At 37.1% G+C, this 24,761-nt stretch overlaps 1 protein-coding gene across 4 annotated transcripts in view; it reads right to left on the reverse strand.

Annotated features, from left to right (window-relative positions):
• Nucleotides 1–1,833: 1,833 nt before the first annotated feature.
• The window catches only part of slc2a9l2 (solute carrier family 2 member 9, like 2), a 328,902-nt gene continuing 305,974 nt past the window's right edge, over nt 1,834–24,761 (reverse strand). For all 4 annotated transcript variants that reach the window (XM_069190343.1, XM_015344752.2, XM_015344753.2 and 1 more), the window contains one exon: nt 1,834–2,232. In XM_069190343.1, coding sequence (XP_069046444.1) covers nt 1,963–2,232 — 270 coding nt within the window. In that variant the 3' untranslated portion in view covers nt 1,834–1,962. The remainder of the gene's footprint in view (nt 2,233–24,761) is intronic.

Here is a 24,761-nt window from a genome sequence, read left to right on the forward strand (position 1 = left end):
CCCAAAACAAACAAAAACCTTTTTTGTTCCTTTTTTGTCTCAAAGTGCATAAAGTGCTTAAGACACTCAGAACACCGAAATGTTATAATAGAGGTCTCATTTTGTTTGTAATTTTTATTAGCAAGTCACTAAAAAAAATGTGTTCTTATTTGTGTTCAGACGATGAGTAATGAGGATGGCAATTCTCTGTTATATGGGAGTGTGCATGGTATTTCAGATTCAGTCAGTGCAAAAAGGCAAAAACCAAGAATTAATGAAAATGAGAGCATAATAGAGGTTATAGATGAGAGGTAGTCATTCAGCTCATTTTGCTCATCTAGCTTAATGATCCAGAACCTCACTGAATGATCCCAGTGACTCAGCTGGATTTGACAGTTTGGTCACTCTACCAACAACCCTCTCTATAGGGAAGCTCCTTTCTGTTGTCTTCAAATTAATTCCACTTCATTTCCTTTTACACTATGTTGTCCTCAGCTCTATTTGTGTTTCAAGCACAGAAGTGAATTTTATTTATGAAAACATTAATTTACACATAAAGAATATTACAGAATCATCCAGTATAAGATTTTATCATTTTATGAAAGATTATTATGATTCTTCTGACCCAAGGAATGTGAATGAAAACAAGCTGTGAAAAGTGAATAGCAATTTTTTTATGGAGAGTATGTAACTTTTTAGACAAGAGTTTCTCCAAGTTCTGAGGACTGTCTAGCGATCCATGTTGCCTGATTTGAATTTGTATTATACAGAATGTACCTGTTGGGGTGCCTGAAAGATTGAGTACGCCAGCTAACCTTGAATTCCTGTTGAAGACTTAATTCAAAGGCAGTAGCTTATCAGCTGATGAGTCTCAGAGTGTGTTGCTTCTGGTTATTCACTCACAGAATGTGAGAGAGGAGAGTATCAGATAAAATATGAATGTCTAATTTTTAAGGATGAGGTGCATCCAACTTAAAAGATTAAAGATGAACAATAATGTGTAGTATTCAGATGGCAAACTAAATGGATCAGATGTTTTGCACATGATACTTGTAACTCCAGGGTCCAGGGGTCATTCTGTGTCATGCCCCACTTAGTCTGTGCTTCTCTTCCTTGTTCTCTGGTTCGATTAAGGTTTTTTTGTATTATGCAAATGTAAGATGAATAAAAATGCATGTGCTAAACAGAGTACATAGTCATTATTGCAAAAATAATGGAATTCATCAATTTCCCTACGGGATTAATAAAGTATTATCTATATCTATATCTAATGGGTTGATTACTTGGTAGGTTGGAAGAAAAGGTGGCAAATGTGGTTTGGTTATAGCAGTTTATTTAATTCAGAAAAAAATCAGCATGTTGTTGTCACAGATGTCAGAAGGGATGAAACATGGACAGGCAGGAGAGCGGAAAAAGACCCATATGTGAAACGGTGGAGCGGGGGAATAGCCCAGACTCAGCAGTTCAGGAGTCGTGTAGAAACCAATGCCCTCAGGCAGCTGAAGTGGGGTGACCTTGATGCTAGGTGGGTCTCAGGACATCTGAATGTCAATGCTGAGTGAAGGTGAATGAGTGACCCGGAAATATATAGCCCCAGAGAGAGACACCGGAAGGAAAGCAAAGCACAGGAAACTAGGGACAGGACAGAGTAGGACCGCTCTCTGGCTGCAGAGGGTGTGACAGTTGTATTATTTTGTGTATTTTGTATTTGGTATTTGTCATGGGAAACCATGAACCCAATTATTATTTTAAATGTATGTTTTATATGCTTTTAATGTTATATGTTATATGCTTTATGTTTATATTTTAATGTTAAATAATGAGAAAATAAGCAAGTGGCAAGTTGTTAACAATTTGTTCTTCACAAGTTTATTGTTTATAAGAGTCTTCTTACAGTCATTTCCAAACATTAAGAGCATATTGTTCGTGTAACATGAAATAATCAATTTAAAATACTGTAGGCCTTTTCAATTAGGTAATCTATCAAAAGGAGCTTTCAGTTTCAATTCCATTCTTGCCATCTTCATTCAGAGTCCCAGTCTGTTCCTCCTTTTCCATCATTTTTACTGCGGGGATACATTGCATTTCCTCCTCTGCAGGTGAGCAAAATGAGACTTTGTTGATCTTGGAGAAGCACTGACTGATTTCCACAAAGGTTTTATTCTTTGTTTCAGGTAGGATGATGTAGAGATAAATTGCTCCACCCAGGCAGATGATGGCAAAAGCCAAAAAACAATAGTTGCCAAAGGCTTCCTAGAAACAAAATATAGTCAATAAAATGTTATAAACAAAGTATTAAATAATTGTATACAGCTGGAAGTGTATTTTTAGGTTCAATACACTGTACTAAAGAATAAGACAAAGGTATGTAATCCTTATTCTTGAGAGGTGGTTGAGGCCTGGTTAATTTAAGCCAATAAAGAGCTACTTTAAGTTATTAAAGATGAGCTGGAACAAAAAAAAAACCTACAGACACTGCAAAAAGGACCAGTAGTTGCTCTAAATCAAACTTAAAACCAACCTCATGCTAAATAGTTGTAGAAAACGGTGAAAAGAATGCATGCTTGTTAAGGCCCTACAAGAGAAATGGGATCGAATTTCATAGCATCTGTAACATCATCTGTGTTCTGAGGCAAAGCATGTGCAGAAGTTATGCAGCTTGTATTGCATCCAGTGTTGGACACAGACACATTAGGATGTGAGTTTCATAGTAGATGCCCTGCTGTTGACAAACATTAATTGACATAATGATTTTACCTCTCTCACATCTGAATTTGTGGTTTGTAAACATTTTAAGCATTTTTTAATGCTGAATACATAGTTTTGTAACTGGGAACAGACTGATTGAGCACCAAGAGGAGTATGGGTGTATTGTAAAAACATAATAACGTTAAAGGATCAGCAAAAAAAAAATTAAAACAAGTAAAAGGTTAAATGGAATTTAAAATAAAAGTCAGAGGTAAAATATTTTTTTACAGACTGTACAAAAAGGCCCAAAATCCAAATAAAAGAAAAAAGAATATTGTAACGCATATGGCCTCCATTGCCCTGCCTTGTGAATAGGAGGGACCACAGCTGCTGGGCTGATGGGAGATTTCCCTTTGGCTCAAGTGAGTGTCTGATGGTGGGGGGCCGACCTGAGGCGGCAGCGACGAGGGCTCCTATGTGAACCCCGTAGCGTTACAATACACAGAGCTACAAGTTTAAAAAGACTTATGGCGAAGACTGTAGGTCTTCTCTATCTGCCACTCTGCACACCATCATGCTCTCACACAAACATGCTGTTAACACCTCCTGAAAAGCTGTGTCTAATCTGTGGCCACGCCTCTTCTCCTGTGTTATCACAGCACACATTCTATTTCCCGAGGGGCTCTGTAGCCTACTGTCACTTCACGGTCTAGTCTAGTCCTGCTGCATTGCTGGTAACTGCAGCCGTCAGCCTACATAAAACACAAACACTCATTCACTCTAATACACACATACACATCACTTTATTGGCTATATACAATTTCTTGTATTAGGAATTTGTCTTTTCACATACCCCAACTTTCTCTCCATGAGACACACAGACAGGGAGAGAAGCTTGGGGTCAGAGCACAGGGTCAGCCATTAATACTGCGTCCCTGGATTAGTTGGGGTTAAGGATCATTGCCGAGGTGCCCAACAGAGTAGGATTCCTCTGCCAGTCACAGGATACAAACCGGCAACCTTCCAGCCACAGGCTATGGATTCTTAGGAACAGAGCCACCACACCGCCCCACCATTCAAGGTATATCTGGAAGAGTTCTCTACCAAGAGCAGCTTTAAGAGAAATCATTTTCTTTATATCACACCCCCCAAGAGAGCCCTTGCTGTCAAACAGCAGTCTGAAAGCTCATGCGAGTCAGAGAAGTCAGACAAACTATAAATAGCACCGCCCAGAGCTGCAGCTCATCTAACTACCAATTGCCAACAGCTTCCTAAACGGTTACTTGCTGACAACATGTCACACTGACATATTTGAATACTGAGATTCCAGGTAAAAATGTTTTTTCAGTATATCTTTTTATGATGCACAGACCAGATTTTCTTAATCTCTTGACTAAATCCCCATAGACACTCAGTTTAATGAGATTCCAGGTGCAGAGATAAATGTTTCCATAAGCCAGACGCTTGACAGATAGTAAAAGTTGAAGGAGACTGCTGTAGGCTGGTCATTACTTGGACAAAAAGGAACATGTTTAAAGAAACAACACTGCTTTGACTGAGAGCTTCTGTAAGACCAGGTTTTCAAGGCTGTACAAGTGAAGGTACCAACAAGACCAAGATAAAAATACAGACTACAGAAACCAAGATTATCCTGCAGTTAGGATCACACCTCCTTCTCTTAACGACAGACTACTTTTCCTCTAAATTTTCTCCATTCATTGGAGGTTTCATTTCACACCTCTTGATTGGTCTCTCTTTCTGTACCCTGCTCCCGCCTCTCGCTCCTCCTCTCTCCCAGCCTTTGTTCTCCCGCTACATTACCTTTGCTTACTGCTTTGTCTTTCTCACACCTGAGGAAGGCTCCACAGCCGAAACGTTGTGTTTACTTTCTTCTTTTTTTCCAGCATGGAATAAACCTATTATTTGTTCCTTTCCAAGATATAAATAATTTGGCTTTCACCACAGGTGCACAGGTGATGGCAAACTTCTGCTACTGTTACCTGTACAATAAATAACACAAAAATACTGTTGCAGTAAATGCCCAGACATCTACATTGGGGAAACAGGAAGGAAACAGACTGCTTCAGAGAACATTAGGACTGTGAAGATTAAAGATTTCTCCAAGCCGATAGTTTTTCATTTTACCTCTGATGGCCATGATCACACAGATCTCTCCATCTGCGTTCTCAAAGTAGGGTTTCTTAACTCCTATAGCAGAAAGACATTAGAAACTAAAATTATCTTCAAACATGGTTCACATCTTCCCCTTTCTCTCAATGACAGACTTTTTTTATTCTAATTCTCTCTATTCATTTGTAGGTTTTGTTTCAGACCTCTCCTCACCTCTGTCAACCTTGTACCACTTGATTGGCCACTCTGCATCTCCCCTACTCCTGCCTACTCCTCTCTGCTGGCTTTTGTTTTCCCATGCTATATTATCTGCTCTATCTTTCTTATACCCAAATAAGGCTCCACAGCATTTCCTTTTTTCTCTTTTAAGCATGGAATAAACCTATTGTTCCTTTGCAGCCTATGCATGCTGACGCAGCTACCTACCTGAACTTCTTCAAGCTACTGTATATACTTTACATACAGTATAATATACAGTACTGTACATTCATCACACAATAATGATAATGAATGATATGATATCTTGGTTCATTACCAAGATAACTGCTACTTGTTAATTTTGATAAATTATTTTTGATTGTATATGTGAATTATCAATTATCATGGGTCTTTGATAATCATGACCATGATGTAAAGCTAAATATAATTTTAGCATCCTTGCATGCCAAGTATATATACTCATGCAAACAATAATACAATTTGTATGGGATCTGGACCAGGCTTGGTCCTAATCATTTCCAGGTAGGAACACTTTACATTGCAATCTCCACAGACTCATGCACTAATTTGTTTCCATTATAAAAAAATAGTGATAGCCCACCTTCACTGAACAAAAAAAAAACAGACTATTTTTTAAATTTATTTCTAATTATTCTAAATTTTATGTCTGATTTGGGTGTGGTAGACATTTGGTGTTTTTCTTACTGAACTATATGTTTTACTAGAGACATGATTTGCACTCTTTTTTTTTCTGTGGTACATACAGTAATAACAGAATGCTGAGATACCACCCATGTTGCTATCAGACCACCATGTCAATTTCTTTTGATTTGTACTAATCAATAACACCACCTGCTGGTGTTTTATTACCACATTATTACAAAATGAAATGTTTCAAATTCAATTCCGCACTAAATTGGAAGTTTTTCTTGTTTGTAATTGCAGTAACAGCACTCTGTAGGATATAGTCAAAATCTCCATTAAGGATATTGCGCTGTATTTGCCTCTTAACAGAAAAAATGACTGAAATGTATACAATTTCATGGATGTTATAGAGTACACTCAACACCTCCCTTTTTCTAACATTATTGCATTGCAAATTAGCTATGTTAAAAATGAAATTAGATGCTTTGACATAGTGGCAAATTTTTATTACATAAATCGAGGCAGAAGTATTACTTTACTTTTAAATAAGTCTAGGCTAATCAAGACAGTCTTTCTCCTGCAGGCAGAGGTGGCTGTATTGAAAGTGCCTATATCCCTGTCTGAGCTGTGATTAAGGACATACAGTACATATTAAATTAGCTGGCATTGATGGCATTTCTCCTGAATTTTATCTGAATTTTTGGTCCCACCTAGGTTCTCTTTGGCTTGAAATGATTTATACTAGTATTGTGAAAGGTTATTTTTGGAGTTATGATTAAATTAATATATCCCATTTTGCGAAAGAAAAAGAGATAAAGGACGTATGATTTTTGCAAGCTATTGTCCTGTCTTTCTAATATACCTTGATATCAAGCTTTATCCAAATGTGATTTCATGCTGGCTGGAGACCTCTATGACTAAATTGGTTTACCACAATCAAACAGACTTTATTAAGGAATATATTACATCTGATAAACTTCACTGTTTCTTCCACATTGCACTTACAACTACAGACATTGTGCTATCCTTTCACGGAGGGATTTCTCGGGAATGTCTATGGTTGGTCTTAGATATGAGCCAGGGATCAGATTTTACAAAAAATGATTAATATTTTATGTTACCCACTCAGCAAAGTTGTTGATAAGGACCAAGTATGTTTCTAGGGGTATTAATCTTAATCTGTTTTTGGAAACACCTGCTCAAGCTATCTGTTGTCTTCCCCAGTTACGGTTAACAATTCACAATGCAGCATTTTGGTCTATAAGGATGTTATACAGTATGTACTATAAACCATACCACTGAATCTTTAATATCAGTAACTTTTGTGCTATGTCAGTGTGACATTACTTGATTCAAGTCAGCATTTCTGCTGCTACATTTTGGAAAGAATTTTGGTAGTCAAACATTTGAGTTATCTTGATGTTGAGATATATTCTTTACATGCTGTTACAGCAAACAACTTTAATAACATTTTAAAAAGGCAGATGATGTCCTGAACAGATGGGACACATTTTCCCAACTCTCTTTAAACTTTTATAATAAAAAATGAATTTGTTTTCTCACTTAAATGTCTTTTGTTTTTTAATTACTCTTTCTCCAGCATTGGGACAGTGAGTTAGATTGCATAGTATGGATTTTAATTCATTTTGAGATTGAAGCAGCTTTGTATTCATTTTTGTTCCATTCTGTACTGTTAAAGTTCTACTAAACATTATTTTATTTTTTCCCCATGTTTTGAAACTATTCTTAAACTGTTTTAAAAAAAACTATTATGGCACGTAGGTAGAAGGAAAAATCTATTATTTCCATATAAAATGTGTGATTTAATTCAAAAGGGTATTCCCCTTTAGACATTGTGGACCACACATATTTTACTTATCCTATAAAATCTAGTACAGAGATTCACAACATCTTGTTTGCTATTTACCACAATCATAATCTATTTACAGGTATTCTCCTTTCTGTTTTCTACTTTAAAGAAAAAAATAATTTCCAGCATATTTTAATGAACATGTTCACAATGCTCAGTCTATGCTCAATCCAGGACTTGAAATCCCAATACAAGTCATTGAGTCTTATTTCTTTTTGTATTTACATCTCCATTTTATGTTTTATGTTATGTATGTTTTATGTTTGACTACGGCATCCACTGTGAGTCAAGGTTATTATTCTAAACAAAAGGATAGGCATTTTACTGTATATTGTATGTTTCGTATTGCAGGCTTCAGAGAAACTTGCTAATAATATGTACTATAAATAGGGATTTGAACATTACAAATGAGGAAGTGTCAATTCTATGGGGATTTAGTCAGTTTAAATATCCATTATAGCTGACCATAAACAACCTATTAACAAGTCATCAATGACCGTATACAAGTTCTAAAATGATTAGTGTGTCACATCCTCAGCAAGACATCACAAAATAGGAACTTTGATAGGCAGACCTAGGTGCGATAACCAAACTGCAGGGTAGAGAGAAATGTTCTTTTATTTATAGCAAGAAAATCTCCAAAACATAAGTCAAACAGATGAGCTTCTTTCTGAGCATCTTATTAGACAGTTTCAGTTCCTATCAAATAGTAAATAAGTAGCTTGTATGATTGACTCATAACAAAATAAATCGGTCTCTGATACTTTCAAAAGTCAAAACTCACAAAATATTCAGTCACTAATTGGCAGTCTATGGCTTGCTGCTCTCACTCCACCTGGTGCAACTTGCATAATAGAGGATTGGCCCTCTGCCTTTAGGCAGCATATGGTGACTGACCCCAGAAGCTTCAGCTTCCTGGTTTTTAAATTGTCATCAGGCCAATTTGTTTTGTACCAATTGGTCAATGAAGTAGGGCAGCGGCTCATTTCCTACTGCATCCTGGGGAACGTAGTTCAGACAAGGAACTGCAACTATAAAGTAACACCTAATCAGTACACAAAGGGCCTTGGAGGTTAGTTATTCTATAAAACACATGATGATTTTGAGAAAAAAGATGGTTTCTGCATTTACTACTATATATATATAGATCAAATTGAAAACTCAGTGTCAAAGATCATACAAATCCTGAATTCTACAATTTCTTATTGAATTTGCATTAAAACAATGCCATTCATCTAATATCACTATGTAAAACAATTATTTAAATAATAATGCCAGTCATTATTTAAGCCTGTCAAAGAATAAAAAGTGCTGCTATTGTTCATAATGTGTCTTGAGCCATTTCTATACCACATCAAACCCCTTTCCCATGTCTGTACTCCCAAGTCCTACATTAGCAGCCCAAACCTTAACACAGTACCAGTTGGAAATGCAAAGTGACACTATGAACACTGTTCTAACAGGAACCTGAGAAATTCCACTCATTATTACTACTTATAATAAGTGAATGCTACCAAATCCTGATGGTGCTCAGCAAAATGTGCTCTTCCATTTGGAATCCTTATCACATATCCTATTAAGAAATGAACTGACATGAACTGGCAATCCAGTACATGTATGTATGTACTGTAGTCTATAGTGCTCAGCCTGTGCTTCTTTACCGATTGAGTCCCTTAGGGAGCTAAAACATATCAGATTATCTTCTGAAAACAGAATTACAGAAAGTGCAAATTGTACCAAATGAAGCATGGAATACATGAAATGGTCAATATAAATATTGGCCTTAACATTCAAACCAGGGACATTTTTCACTGTAACAATGTAACATTGGTAATTGTGCTCAACTTATTTTCAGATGATGTATTGAAATTCTTTTCTTCATTCACTTTTAATGTTTATTTGTTTTTTTTGCCAAAAGACAAAAATCAGAGCAAAGAAATGTGATTTTTTTCTGTGTATTTTCCTGTATGAATTAAATATAAAAATGATAGTCATTTAGTAATTACTTAACTTACAGATTTGTTTATAAAATATTAGATCCCACTTCAAACACAATCTTATAATAGCCTTGGCACTTCTACTCGAAGAGTCATTTGCAGAAGAACACACATGGTATTACATCAGGTCATGTTAAACATTAAATTTTTCAGCATCATACTGGAATTAATGTGCTCCCATATCACACGTATGATCAAAATCTCTTTACCATTCTTCATGTCTAATACAGTTACAGTATGTATTCTTGACATTTGTATCTGCTTAGGACTTTGAACAAGAAACATAATGAATTGATAACAAGATACACAATTTAAGACTGAGAAAAAGGGTCATGGGAGTATGGAACAGTTAACCGGACTGATTGTTGAAACAGATACTGTGGCATCCTTCAAGAAATTATTGTTACATTTTCACAGACCAAATAGCTACTGTACCAACAGTGAAACAAAACAGGGAGGCTAAGGTCTTTGTCTGATTATGTACGTTTTATCAATGTGGTTTTGGTATTGGCAAAATGGTATGAACACAGGGGAAAAGAATGATTGTAAAAAGGCTTTCTTGTTCATTATGCTCCCAAGAGTACTAGTAGTTTTACAATTTAAAGACCTCACATTTGTAATTTCTCAATTATATTCTTCTAGTCTGCTTGCACATGCCATATTCGTCTGAGACAATATCCTCAATGCTTAAGCAAATACCCAACCCACAACTAGAGCAGAAGGTCATATTTTCTAAGGTGAATTAAATATTAAATAATGCCTGAGGGAAAATACTGCTGCTCTGTGATGATGTTTATGCCACAGTAATACTCCATGTTTTTTTTTCTACACTAGCTGTGCTTAAGAAAGAGGTAGTACATTTATTTGCTTATGGTGGACTCATGTATTTGCTAGAAAGGATCATAATACATATATTTGGACAATACAAATCCAAACTGAGTCATCCTGTTAGGAAAGATGAAAGTCTTTTTTTTAGAATGTGTAATAATATGCAGAATAAATGCCTGGGGTGACTGACTCAGCAGAAAGCTGTAACATGTCTTGCTGAATTTAAATAACTTCCAGTTGTTCTTTCTTGAGGTGTTTCCTGTAGTTACAGGTGTACCTGTAGTTAACTGTGCAACTTCCTCACAATTACACACCTACTTTTTTATTTAATCTTATGGAAACCTTTCTATAATAAGTATTCTTTTTATTGAAAAAGATAAGAATTAAGAATGTGTTAAGAATAACCACACCTCTTGTTTTATATCTTCTGTTGGTTAATTAATTCTTGAATTAATTCTATTATTCTTTAATGCTTTCTATGATTATATAGATTTAAATTTGGCCTTGCCAGAATAAAGTCATTTACAAATTACAAACATGTCATTTGTAAATTAGATTTGTTTTCTAAAATTCTACTGTTTCTACTTCTATACAGTACAATCACCTATGTATTTTACAGTACAGTCTATTTCTCAATGTTTTAGTTAAAATTATATTGTAGTTCTTATTACAGCTATTTGTTTGAGCCATTTGTTGAGAAAATAAATTGCACTATTTTTTTGTACAGTTGGTGCTCTAGTCCCAAATCATCTCCAAAACATACTTTTAGACTATTAATAGGCACCACAAATGAGAACCTATAATACAAAGACAGATTTAAGGAACCAAGCACTTTTAGCCAAAGTCAAATAAGTTAATAAATGAGTTCTCCTATGATACTTCCAGTCAAATCTAATTAAGTCTTCAAGTCATTTTTGCTGTAAGGGTTATTATGACAAATAACAGTCAAAGGAGAATAAACTGAAGATTAAAGCATATACAATTAATAAAAACACACAGCATTATTATAACTACTTTTCTAGGTTTGTTATACTTAGAATACTTTTTATTAAAAAGTAAATTCATCATCAACAATGTGAAATAAAAAAAATATTAAAGTGACCAAAATTGTGGAATGTTATTTGCACCTCTCTGATTTTTGATACACATACTCTTGAATCAGTCTAGAGAAGACCAACCAGATACAGTACAACCTTGGACTCATTGGAATTATCTACAATGGTAGGCTGAAAGAATCGAAAAGAAAAGAGTGGACAATGGGGCACACAAGTACTTTAAAATCCTCAGAGATGTTGACGAGGTTAATCTAATGCACTTCCTCAGAGTCAACAGTGAAACAAAACCCAGTGGACACAAGTAGAAACTACATGAAAGTGCACTTTAAAGTGCACAAAATGCTGCTGTTGTTTTATGTATTACATTGTAGTGATACTCTGATTTCTTTTTATTTCATAGCTTGATACAAATAGTAGGCTATTATAATGGTGTCTTCAGAGAAAAGTGGTTGTCTGTTTTTTGCTTTGATACCACTAAGACAAAAAACAGCCCAGCATCCGGGTTGATGTGAAGTGTGTGCAAGTCTGGGCACGATGACAGCTGAGTTAGAGATTCTATTATTTTGTCTTCCTGATAGACTTTAGATAATGTCCCCTGTGCCTGAGAGGAAGGAGATGTTGCTGCTTCAGCCTCAAGAGCAGAAGAGTTTTACAGTGTATGTATATACAGCATACTGTACCTAATTGTGTGGTGTATATCTGTTCTTTCATCAACATCAGCTTCATGTTCATCTTTTGAACACACATGTAGGCTTAGTAGACTGCAATTAATAAATTATTACACGTTTTACGAATGTGTAACAGATGTTAAACATCACTTTGATGTTAATAACTTACAAAACAGTGCCTCTGTGGCTAACCAGTACTTCTGGTGAAAATGTGTAATATAGGTTGTTATAAGAAACTAAATTTATACCTCAACTTAATAAAAGAAAACCTCAAATTCAAAATGACAGTCTGATTTCTTTGTGACAACATTTTTCTTGCCAGTAGTTTTAAGAACGAGTATGCATAGGTTGCTCTGGGGTTCACAAAATTGACAAGGGGTCAGTTCAAATTATGTTCAATTTACTGCCTGTGGCAGGTGGAGATAAGGGGCATACACACATGTTCACCTAGCTTGACTGTCATTGATTTCTGAGTCATAGGCTTGTCTGAATAGTCCTCCAGTCTTTATGTTTTTTGAAGTACTAGAAAAACATTTGTAACATACATTATAAGAACAAAATTTCATCTCCCAGACAAAAGAGTTCAAGACACAGAGTTGTTAGCTGCTAAATAGCAAAATATCCATGTTTCTAAGTAATAACTCATAAGTAAATGCTAATAGCTCTAAAAAAAAGACCAACAAACGGCACGGAGGGAAAAGAAATAGGAAAAAAAATCCACATTGGAAATAATAGTTACGGCAGAAACAATATTTAAAAAATGCCGGATAATAGGACAAAATTATCAACATGTATTGCAAAAATATTCACCTGCTTCTAATGATGTCCCATTTTGTTTTAATACACATGATGAATACACATTTTTAAAGTGAATCTATCAGTGCTGGGGCTCTAGGTTCACTTCTGGACCAGGGGGACTGTCTGCGTGGAGTTTGGATTTTCACGTGGTCCAGTTGATCTGATTTCCTCCCACAGTCTAAAGACATACTGGTAGGTTAATTGGCTTCTGGGAAAATGGGCCGTGCGTGTGCGTGTCTGTGTTAACGTCTGTGTGTCTGTTCGGCGATGGATTAGTGTTCCATCCAGCATGTACTGTACCCTGCCTTTGATTTTCTAAAATGAATATTGTTAAGAACATAAGAACATAAAAGGTCATATTAAGCACTGAGTGAAAGAAGTTCAAAAAACAATATATCAAGCTTGCAAAGAAGAATAGATTAAAATTCTTTGTGTGAAAACTTATTCAAAAAGACTCAGCTGTAATAAATGTAAGTACTTTGTCTTTTATTAGGTATTGGAATAGGTATTGACTCAGTGTACTTACAGGTATGTAATCAACATACTGTATTATAGTTTATTTTTCTTTATAGCATACATTTTTATGGTTGACATTAAAAGTAGTTTAAGTGTTCAGATTTTGGTAAAAAATGTTAACTTTAAAACATTTTGTATACATCATTTGTAATTTGTAATTGAACAAAGCAGGGCATCATTGAATGGGGAATAATACTTTTGCATGGAAAAGTATATGACTCAAAACTTCACAGATCCATATATCATATAATGTTTTAATAATAAATTATATAAAAAAACGTTTTTCTCCCTTTTGTCTGATGTCAAAATATGGTTCAGCTCAGGGAATTTTGATGTTTCAGAAAACACTTGTTATTCTGTTGAGCAATTCCTTGTGCAAACTATATTTCATAATATGAATACTCTGAAAACAAAAGTGATGGACTTTTACAACAAAATGTAAAGGCTAGAAGGCAGACTGAACTTACATCTTCAACATTGTACAGGTACTGGGAACTATTAACCTACAACCATGATGCAATAAATTTAGATATGAATATAAAAGACATGACAAAAATGGTAACAAGGTTAAAATCTTTGGTCAAAGGTGAATCCATTTGCCATTCTTGCATTGAAAGCAGGGGATGTAAAATGAATCGTTTAGATGGAAAAAAAAACATTTTCCTTTAGCTGAAATCAGCAAAGGATATCATCAGATAACTAAGACTAGTATTTAAATTACAAATACATGTGAAGAAAGATTAACATTGGCCAACAATAAGCTTTATGCTGCAGTACAATGTATGGAGTGGTGCTGTCCTAGTTAGTAAAGGAGAAAATAATTAAATATAAATCTTTTATTCTTTCTCAAGGATATTAGCTATCCACAACGAGAGCATTTTAATGAAATAAAATGTGAAACGTCTCATCTCTCCTTTGTGAAAACAGCACAGAACTGACAGTGCTAGGAAAACATGATGAGAATGTCCATTCATCCATTTCCTAACTGCTTTATCCAATACAGTTTGGGGAGCCTCAGCCTAAATCTGCAAGCATCAGGCACAAGGCAGGATACACCCTGGATTGGATGCCAGCCCATAATACAGCGCACACAAACACAGACATGCACAATGTCACACTAGGGCAGATTTTCCCAGAAGCTAATTCATCTACCAGTATATGATGTAGGATGACATCATGTGTGAACATAAGGAGAACATACAAACTCCACACATATAGCATCACCGGCTTTGAATTGAATATAGAGCCCAATATACAACTAGTGATATACAGTAGTTATCGTATTGCACTACAGTCTCTTTTGATCTCTTACAGATGCAGCCATTCAAAATGGGTGGGGTATTTCGCGGCATACCCCGGTGGGCGTGTCGCGGTATCACGCAGTGTCACGCAGTATCACGCGGTTAATCGCGTCATTTGACGTCATGCCGGAAACTATCCGGCGTCACGTTGTAAAACCGCCAGGGGGAGCTTAACCTCTCATGTACAGCATTTGAGCTTTTAATTTTGAACTGTGTATTACAGCATGTTAATCATCAGTCATTAAAATGTTGGTATATTTTATGAAAGCAAGATTGCTCAGTTGGACAAAGGTACACAACCTACCTTTATCAGAAATATTCATGCATCAAAGCCTTTACCGAAGAAATTACTAATAGTATTAATAATGAATGACTTTGGACAAGCTGTATACTCAAAGTATAATTTCTTTAGCACATTTTTACAAGCACTTGGAATTTGTCCAAGCCATACTTTGTCAGGCATTTTGTTTTACTTCAACGGGCATAAAAACTCCATTGCATTTAACAGGGCATTTCATAATTTCTAACTACAAAAATGATTTAAAATGCGACACTTATCATTCAACTAGAGCTCAAAATATCACATAAGTATCCTCAAGAGCACAGCAAAGACTGTATTAAAAGATACTTGTATGTATCAACGCTTTCTTTTCCGTATACCAGATTTTATGGAACCACTTCCGAAGGGTGTCAGCCAGTCAGAATTCCGCTGTGCTTCCTGGGGGGAGATAGACGGCGGGGACAGCATCAACAAATTCCTGAGCGGTGGTGAGCGGAGAGGCCGGGATGGAGTGTCCTGAGGCGGTGTGTGCTCTGCGGGGGGCAGAGCTTCCGCCAGGCATTGCAACCTGCACGGCGGGGAGAGGCACTTTTCGGGAGACAGCTGCTCAACTGTTTGACTGCTGGAATATACTGTCTCCTTCCTCTGCATTTTCAGGAGTGTCTCTAGCCTCCCAATCCTCCCCAGTAATGCATCATACTGCTCCCGCTGCTGCCGAAATGTCTCCACACAGGTGCCGCTTCTACAGGTTGGCACCCTGGCCAGTGGCCGAGAGCAGAGACCCACGGCCTGTGGCAAAATAACATAATTCATGTAAGAAATAAAGTCACACAGTAGTATTCATCAGTCGCGGAACAGACGTCAAAATAAACTTTTCATTTTTTCCGTCTTACCGCTTTCTTTTTTACTGTCCTGGTGGTAGATTTCGAAGGTCGTTTCGCCCGTGCGGTGTTTTCTTGAAGAACAGGCTATGAAGAAATAATTATAATTGAATTTAAAATTCAAAATGGCAATAATACCTTGTAATATGCGCTGTAATCGCGTATTTCAGATGAAGTCTGCTGTATTTGCTTACCCTTCGCTCTTTGGAAGCTGGGGTGGCAGAAGCACCCCGTCTCTTCCCGTAAAAGGTCTTGGTCTCCATACTGTACTGTGGTCACATAATTAATGCAGATCAGTAAATCAAGGGACAAAGCAACTATTGCGCCCGGGTCCTCAATGGGCTTTGACGTGCTAATTGGAAGACAATGAACATTCTAGCCGTACATGTGAATATAGCATAAATACACCAAGGGATTGGGTAAGCTCCCATCACAAAAAAAACTGTGAACCTGCACTACAGCGACCACAGTACAGTATGGAGACCAAGACCTTTTACGGGAAGAGACGGGGTGCTTCTGCCGCCCCAGCTTCCAAAGAGCGAAGGGTAAGCAAATACAGCAGACTTCATCTGAAATACGCGATTACAGCGCATATTACAAGGTATTATTGCCATTTTGAATTTTAAATTCAATTATAATTATTTCTTCATAGCCTGTTCTTCAAGAAAACACCGCACGGGCGAAACGACCTTCGAAATCTACCACCAGGACAGTAAAAAAGAAAGCGGTAAGACGGAAAAAATGAAAAGTTTATTTTGACGTCTGTTCCGCGACTGATGAATACTACTGTGTGACTTTATTTCTTACATGAATTATGTTATTTTGCCACAGGCCGTGGGTCTCTGCTCTCGGCCACTGGCCAGGGTGCCAACCTGTAGAAGCGGCACCTGTGTGGAGACATTTCGGCAGCAGCGGGAGCAGTATGATGCATTACTGGGGAGGATTGGGAGGCTGGAGACACTCCTGAAAATGCAGAGGAAGGAGACAGTATGTTCCAGCAGTCAAACAGTTGAGCAGCTGTCTCCCGAAAAGTGCCTCTCCCCGCCGCGCAGGTTGCAATGCCTGGCGGAAGCTCTGCCCCCCGCAGAGCACACACCGCCTCAGGACACTCCATCCCGGCCTCTGCGCTCACCACCGCTCAGGAATTTGTTGATGCTGTCCCCGCCGTCTATCTCCCCCCAGGAAGCACAGCGGAATTCTGACTGGCTGACACCCTTCGGAAGTGGTTCCATAAAATCTGGTATACGGAAAAGAAAGCGTTGATACATACAAGTATCTTTTAATACAGTCTTTGCTGTGCTCTTGAGGATACTTATGTGATATTTTGAGCTCTAGTTGAATGATAAGTGTCGCATTTTAAATCATTTTCCTAGTTAGAAATTATGAAATGCCCTGTTAAATGCAAGGGAGTTTTTATGCCCGTTGAAGTAAAACAAAATGCCTGACAAAGTATGGCTTGGACAAATTCCAAGTGCTTGTAAAAATGTGCTAAAGAAATTATACTTTGAGTATACAGCTTGTCCAAAGTCATTCATTATTAATACTATTAGTAATTTCTTCGGTAAAGGCTTTGATGCATGAATATTTCTGATAAAGGTAGGTTGTGTACCTTTGTCCAACTGAGCAATCTTGCTTTCATAAAATATACCAACATTTTAATGACTGATGATTAACATGCTGTAATACACAGTTCAAAATTAAAAGCTCAAATGCTGTACATGAGAGGTTAAGCTCCCCCTGGCGGTTTTACAACGTGACGCCGGATAGTTTCCGGCATGACGTCAAATGACGCGATTAACCGCGTGATACTGCGTGACACTGCGTGATACCGCGACACGCCCACCGGGGTATGCCGCGAAATACCCCACCCATTTTGAATGGCTGTGTAGAGTAAGCCGGTTCAGGGACGCCAAATATGTAATCATAGTGGCTCTCTGAAGGCACCAGTTCTGTAGGGTTTGGGCATTTACTGAGACAATTATTAATTGTAGCAGTAAATCACAAAGTTGATTCTTTTGATGGCTTTAGAATCCAACCATGCGACATAACTCAAACAACGCGCACACACAGGTACTAATACACGAGGATACATTTATTAATACATAGAATATGCATATAAACCTAACAGATCTTAGCGAGAGGGTTATCAGAATACAAACGTTATATATTCAATCAGTTACAAAGAGTTACACATCAAGAGGAAATACGTTCAGTATATCATTCATTAAGACCGTTTCGTAAAGTGAACTTGGTTACAACTTCTACATTAGATACTCAAACAAGTACATAACTCTTAGGAATTAAATTGATATCAACTGGTTGGGATAACAATTGAATTCTCGAGCTGTAATGCATTGAAGTTGAATACTCATCCAATTTCTGGGGATTCAGATCTCCTGCGGGCACAAAGAAACAGTTGCAGGCTGTTGCTGTCCAATCCGCGCTCTCTGGCTCGGTGCCAGGCTGTGCTGTGCGGCTTGCGACGGTGTGCTGCTGATGCTCACTGTTGGCTTTAACCAGCAAAGTTTGTGCACAGGAGAAAAGATGACTGTGGGTCCCAGCAAGTCAGGAAGAGGACCGGTTCGTTCCTGATGAAGAGCTAGTTCTGAATAGTAATTCAGCTTTCCACAGTTCCGACCTGTTCACGAGGCCTGCTGCTGGTTACTCTCTGGCAACCTCCACTCTAGACTCTTAGAACAAAGGAAAGTTCTGGCACTCGGACACACTGGCCGTTCCGTGGTTGTCCGGGCTGAGTCTCAGGATGGTCAGGAGGCGCGCTGCGAGAATGTCCTGCCCTTGGGAGCCTTCTGCTCCTGGGCCGTCCTGCCCTGGAATTCTCCTTTGAATTCCCTTTAGAATTGTTGGATCTGAATCTGAATCTCACAGGCTCTCTGTGTTGCCTGTTTTTACCTGGAGGAACTTCAGCTCATTGATTGGCTGAAAGTTCCATGGGCATCAGAGTCCCACGTGGGTTACTCGGCCCTACCAGTCCCTGATTGGTTGATCAAGGTGAGATATGAGTCACTTAGTCCTGACACTTAGGAATGCAATCCAGATGTCCAACTCGCACTCCCTAGACAGATAGGCACCAATGGATGACCATTGATCATGATAGCCAGGCTTAGCTAAATGCATCCCCCTTTGGGAGCTGTCCTTGGACCTTAAATCACCTTGCATGAATGGTTTCTCTGTGGCTGCACCACAGAGATGAACAGAGAAATGAGGCCTAATTTGGGAAAGCTCAGAAACACTTAATTCTGCCTTATTATTAAGCCTCGCCACTACAGCTGCATCTGTAAGAGATCAAAAGAGACTGTAGTGCAATACGATAACTACTGTATATCACTAGTTGTATATTGGGCTCTATATTCAATTCAAAGCCGGTGATGCTATCTGTGTGGAGTTTGTATGTTCTCCTTATGTTCACACATGATGTCATCCTACATCATATACTGGTAGATGAATTAGCTTCTGGGAAAATCTGCCCTAGTGTGACATTGTGCATGCCTGTGTTTGTGTGCGCTGTATTATGGGCTGGCATCCAATCCAGGGTGTATCCTGCCTTGTGCCTGATGCTTGCAGATTTAGGCTGTGGCTCCCCAAACTGTATTGGATAAAGCAGTTAGGAAATGGATGAATGGACATTCTCATCATGTTTTCCTAGCACTGTCAGTTCTGTACTGTTTTCACAAAGAAGAGATGAGACGTTATAAATGAGACTAAGTTATAAATGCAGACGCTCCCTCGGTGCTGCGCCGGGTGTAAATATCAAAATATACATTCGCCCCGGGCAGAGGCCGAAGAGCGCCCGGCTGGGGAGCGCGGGGAAGAGCAGGACAGGAACGAAAGGCGGGGTATAGGAAGGCGTCTCTATAAAAATGTACTCTATTACACACACACACACAATAGAAGCAGGAAGCAGAAGCAGGGACCATTGTCAGAAGGGAAGAAGGTGACTATTCATTGTTATCAAAAATGACTTTGAATCGATCATGTTGTGATATTTTGAAATATAAAAGTCAATTGATTGTCCATAATATCGCTATTCTATTTTTTCGAAGAAATGTTTGTTAAAAGAAAAGTCCAGCACCAGCTGGATTCGAACACACAACCCGTGAGTTGGTAGTCAAGCACGTAGACCAGTAGGCTACAAGACAACTCACATAAACATAGAGACGAAACAGCCCTACCCAGCCCTGTCGCAGTACATGAATATAACCATACCGTTATTAAATTCTTTAGATACGCGATTCCATATTATATTCCCTATTAATCAAATTCTAAAAGTATGCTTGTTGACTCCGGTATCTCTTTAGTTAAAGACTTCGATGCTTAAAATGTTTAGGGAGAAATGGAATACTGGTGTGTATTTTTTACTTTAAAGTACCAAGACCAGCCATATACTGTATGTTTAGGTTCCAAAATTAATATCGTTTATGGCCTTCACACGCGTTACAGTATGCTTCTATTCTTTTTATGCTCAGCTACTAAGATTTCCCTTCTGTGGTAAAATTCAATATCTACAACGGGCACAGTAAAGACGTTTACTGTACTGTAAGTCTTTCTACGACAGACCAACGGACCACGAGTGCCCCTGTCGGTCAACCAATCACATACCGCGGTACCCCGCGTCATCTTGTGTCACGATGCGCGACGCCATAGCCAATTACCTGCGGTACGTGTCTGTACCGCGCACTTTGAATGGCTGCATCTGTACCTCAGCATCTGACAATCTCTTAAAAAGATCCTAATGCTATCTTTATCAACATACCATAATGAATCTGTCCCTTTAATATTCATCTCATCTCCAGACGAGAATATTCTGTTCTTCCTTCACTATAACAGAAAGTACTAGGTCTTTCCCACTTTTTACAGACAACGATTAGTACCATCTTATGCAATGACACATTAAATGATAAGGAAGCTGTGATTGAACTCAAAGTATTAAGTGGATAGTTAAATGCTAAAAATTAAATAATCAGTCCTGGCTCTTTCATGAGTACAAGATATACCTGTATATGTAAAAGAAACTAAACCTCCTCTAATTCAGTGATAATGAGTAAAGTCATGATTTTAACATTCCTTGAACAATTTGGGGATTGAGATCAGATTAAATTAAGAAATACTATCTTGAAATTTTGTTACACAGTAAAGACAATGGATTAAATTTATTAGAAATTTATATCTGATCATTCATTATGACAAAACATGCAATATAAGATTTACAGTCACCCATTTTTGTCAACCAAGTGTAACTATATTCAATTGCTTATTTTTAGGTCTTTAGTAGGTTTGCTGGTACATTGCTCCATCTGCTGAATGTTACATTTTGATAAGCTTCCTAGCATATGAGATACAGAACTATAACCTAATGCTGCCAATCCATGCTTGACAGTAGAAATGGTACTGATCAACTCCCTATGCCGAGTTTATGTTAGATGTAATGTTTTAAATCCAACAAAATTCAGATTTTTTATTGTTTGGCTACATTATCTTTTGCCACATGTTTACATTATCATTTAAGTGTTTTGTGTCAAATCCCAATGCAGAATTTCAGGGGGATCAAACTTAAGCCCGTTGCTTTCTGGGATGGATTCTAGCTCCCCACTGACCTTGTACTGGATAACGAGCTTAGAAAATGTATGGATGGAAATTCTAGACAGTGCACTGTGAGAAATCCTTGGATGGACGTTTACTTCTAATCTTCAAATTGTACGTTTGTAACTAAAAGTGTGTGCTGAGTTCTCTTGGAGCAATCTATAGTTGAGGATGGAAAGTATCGTAAACTGTAATTTGGTATAAGATTTGAAGGGGAGGATGGTGGGGGTAATTTGTTTCTTGAGGACAATTGTAGGGAAGGGAGAAGGGAAAATGACAGAAAACAGGGATTGTTGTTTCATGCCATTTTCATATTCTATATCGCATTTGCCCTAAAATAAAGCTAAAAATTGGTAAACAAATATAATGTGATCATGTATTACCAGGAAATAAAATTGTTTTGTCTTCAACTGAAAGAAATTACATATTATTTCTAATGTTTTGTACAACAAGTCAATACTCTGTTAACTAAATCCTGTTAATCCAGGGCTATGAATTGATTTTAACTGATGAGTCTTGTATTAGAATTATTGTAGAAAAGCAGGATCTTATCAACTCAGCATATTCGGTATTTTAAAGTTATTTCTTTTTTGGACTTACTGTATGATTGCCTGATATACAGTAGTACAGCAGCTGTCCCTAGTGGGACTTGTCAGTACAAGGCTGCTAAAATACAACAGCACACAATAGGAACACTGAGGTACCATAAATGCAAAACTGCAACATGGGTGATATGTTAACAACTGCTGAGTTTGAAAAGTTTGATTGGTTTATTACACAGTGGGTGTTAGGTTTCCAACAGCTACAGTGTGAGGCAGGGAGAGTGAAGTGCACTTCGTTAGATACCTTGTTATTTGTTTTTATAATCTAAAAGCAACTGAAAAATATCTATTGTGAGGACAAAAGTGAGAGCAAAACTGCAACTTTGAACATCCATAAAATACACCACATTACTGAATTCCATACAGCCATTTGTGAGAAATTAAACAGAAAGCCATTCATTCACAAAACTATACTGCAGCACACAGTCCTACCTAAAATTTTGTTGGCAATTTTCTCAGCTTTCTCAAGTTTCTCAGCAAATAAATTGGTTCTCTTCCATTGCATTTTGAATCAGAAGAACTAAAAAATATCAAGGGTACAGTTCATAAAACATAAGAAAAAGTGCAAATGAGAGGTAGCCTTGTGGCCCATCTTGCTTGTCAGGTTGCTAGGTTACTAGTGAGTGACCTAAGAGAATCTCATCCAGGATCTCAGTTAACGGTTCAAATGCATTGCTGAGAGCTCAAAATCAGCAGGTGTGTGGGCTACAGTATAATTTCCAGGATTGGAAACAGCTGTTCTAGTTTACCAAACACAATTACACCCCCCCCCCCCCCCATCACCTTCTAGATAATACTTAACTAGATAATATGGCCTCAAGATGTATTCAAACCCTTGATGAAATAGGAACAGAAATGATCCAGTAATTAAACAGAAAGATTTAAAGTGTTTTTTGAAATGTAAAAATGCCTTGCTATAATCTAAATGTACAGTAACCGCACAGAGGACAGTAGTATTTGCTATAATTAATTCCATTTTTTGTCCATTAGGATTTATAATCTGGATCATTGTCATGCTGGAGTGTTTATTTACAGCTAGGCTTTGTGCTTCTTGGCACAGGAAATTACGTGTTTGTCCAAAATGTCTTGGTTATTGCTGGAGTTCTTGATTTTCCCTTCTTTATCAAGAACTCCTGGACCTGAAGATGTAAAATAACCTTAAAACACAGTAGACTACTTGACCCATTTTTCAGTGACCATGCATGTTTTTAGACATGAGCTTTACTTTCTTTACATAAAGCTTTTGAACATATCCAAAAAGCTAAATTTATATATACAGTATTCTGACCATAAGACATAGTTCCTATTCTCATTCAGATATACTTTGGCAAATTCAAGTTGCTTTTTTTGTAGTTTGCCGTCAGAATATGCTTCTAACTTGCAGCCTCACCATGAATGGCACATTCAAGTGCGCAATGTCAAATGGCAGTTTACGTCAGTTTATATCTTGAAAATGCTAGTGAAAATCTTCAACTATGGCAAGATACACTTGCCAGTATACCAGTAGCCTGGTATTTCTTAATAATGAACCCTACAGTGTAAAGTGAAAAAATATTTTTTTGGATTCTTTTATAATCATTTATTTCTTTTAAATCTTTTGAGAGCACTCTAACCTTAACCTTGATGATGTGCTCTATGCTACTACTGAATGCCTTCCATCTGTTACAACCTTTAATACCCAGGAAAACAGGAAATCTTCAAAGGCTTCTTTGTACCTTTGAAGGCATCCATTACTATTTTATAGAGCTCTATATTTTTCAACAAAGTTATTGAACATATCCAAAAAGCTCAATTTATACAGTATATACAGTATTCTGACCATAAGACATACTGTAGTTTACAGAGTTCATAGACAATATTATTGTAGGTTTATAGAATTAGATATTATTCAAGGAATACTAGAGGTGTGGATGAATGTGACCCTTTTCTGGAACTCAATTAAATATGTTTTACATATAGGACTTTTATTTGTGCAATGACATTAAGATAACATTTATAAAATTGTTTTAAGAAAGATGCATTATCCAATCTATAACTAATTTAGTAAGATTAAGTTATTTGTCTTTTCATTTAATCAGGTGTATGAATATATCTTGAGGGCATTTGGAAAACTCTAGATTGTAGTATGGTCAGTTACTACTGTACATATACAAGTAGTTATGTGAATTAAGATAAAGACAAAAAAGCAAAAACTAAGAAAAAGACAAAAAACATCATTACACCCATTAAAGTGGAAGTTTCTGTAGAAAAATGTTCATAGGTTAGTTTGTTTTTTCAAATTATTCATGAGACACCTTTCCATAAAACAATTACATTACCACTATTAACATAACTTTTAGCAGTATCTGTTAAGTCTGACCATGCGCTGATAGTCTAGTACCATCATATACAAAGCTGCCATTAGCAGAACACGTTCCTGTCATTAAATAGGGATTAGAGGACAAATTCTATAAACTCTTATCACTGATCTCTCATATTATCTTCACTGAATCCTATTCAAGATAATACATTTTTTTACTGTATGTTTAATCAGATTGATAGCAATTCACATCAGAGTTCCAGAGGTTGAGATACATCTTAAAATAAATGACATAACTTACTTGGTTCCACTACAGGCACTTTATAATCAATCAATATAATTACTGTAATTTGTAAGCCACATTTTCTAGTAATTACACACTGGAGCTCTGCTAAAAAATTACTCAG

The sequence above is a fragment of the Lepisosteus oculatus genome, chromosome 1, assembly GCF_040954835.1.
Source record: "Lepisosteus oculatus isolate fLepOcu1 chromosome 1, fLepOcu1.hap2, whole genome shotgun sequence".
NCBI lineage: Eukaryota > Metazoa > Chordata > Actinopteri > Semionotiformes > Lepisosteidae > Lepisosteus > Lepisosteus oculatus.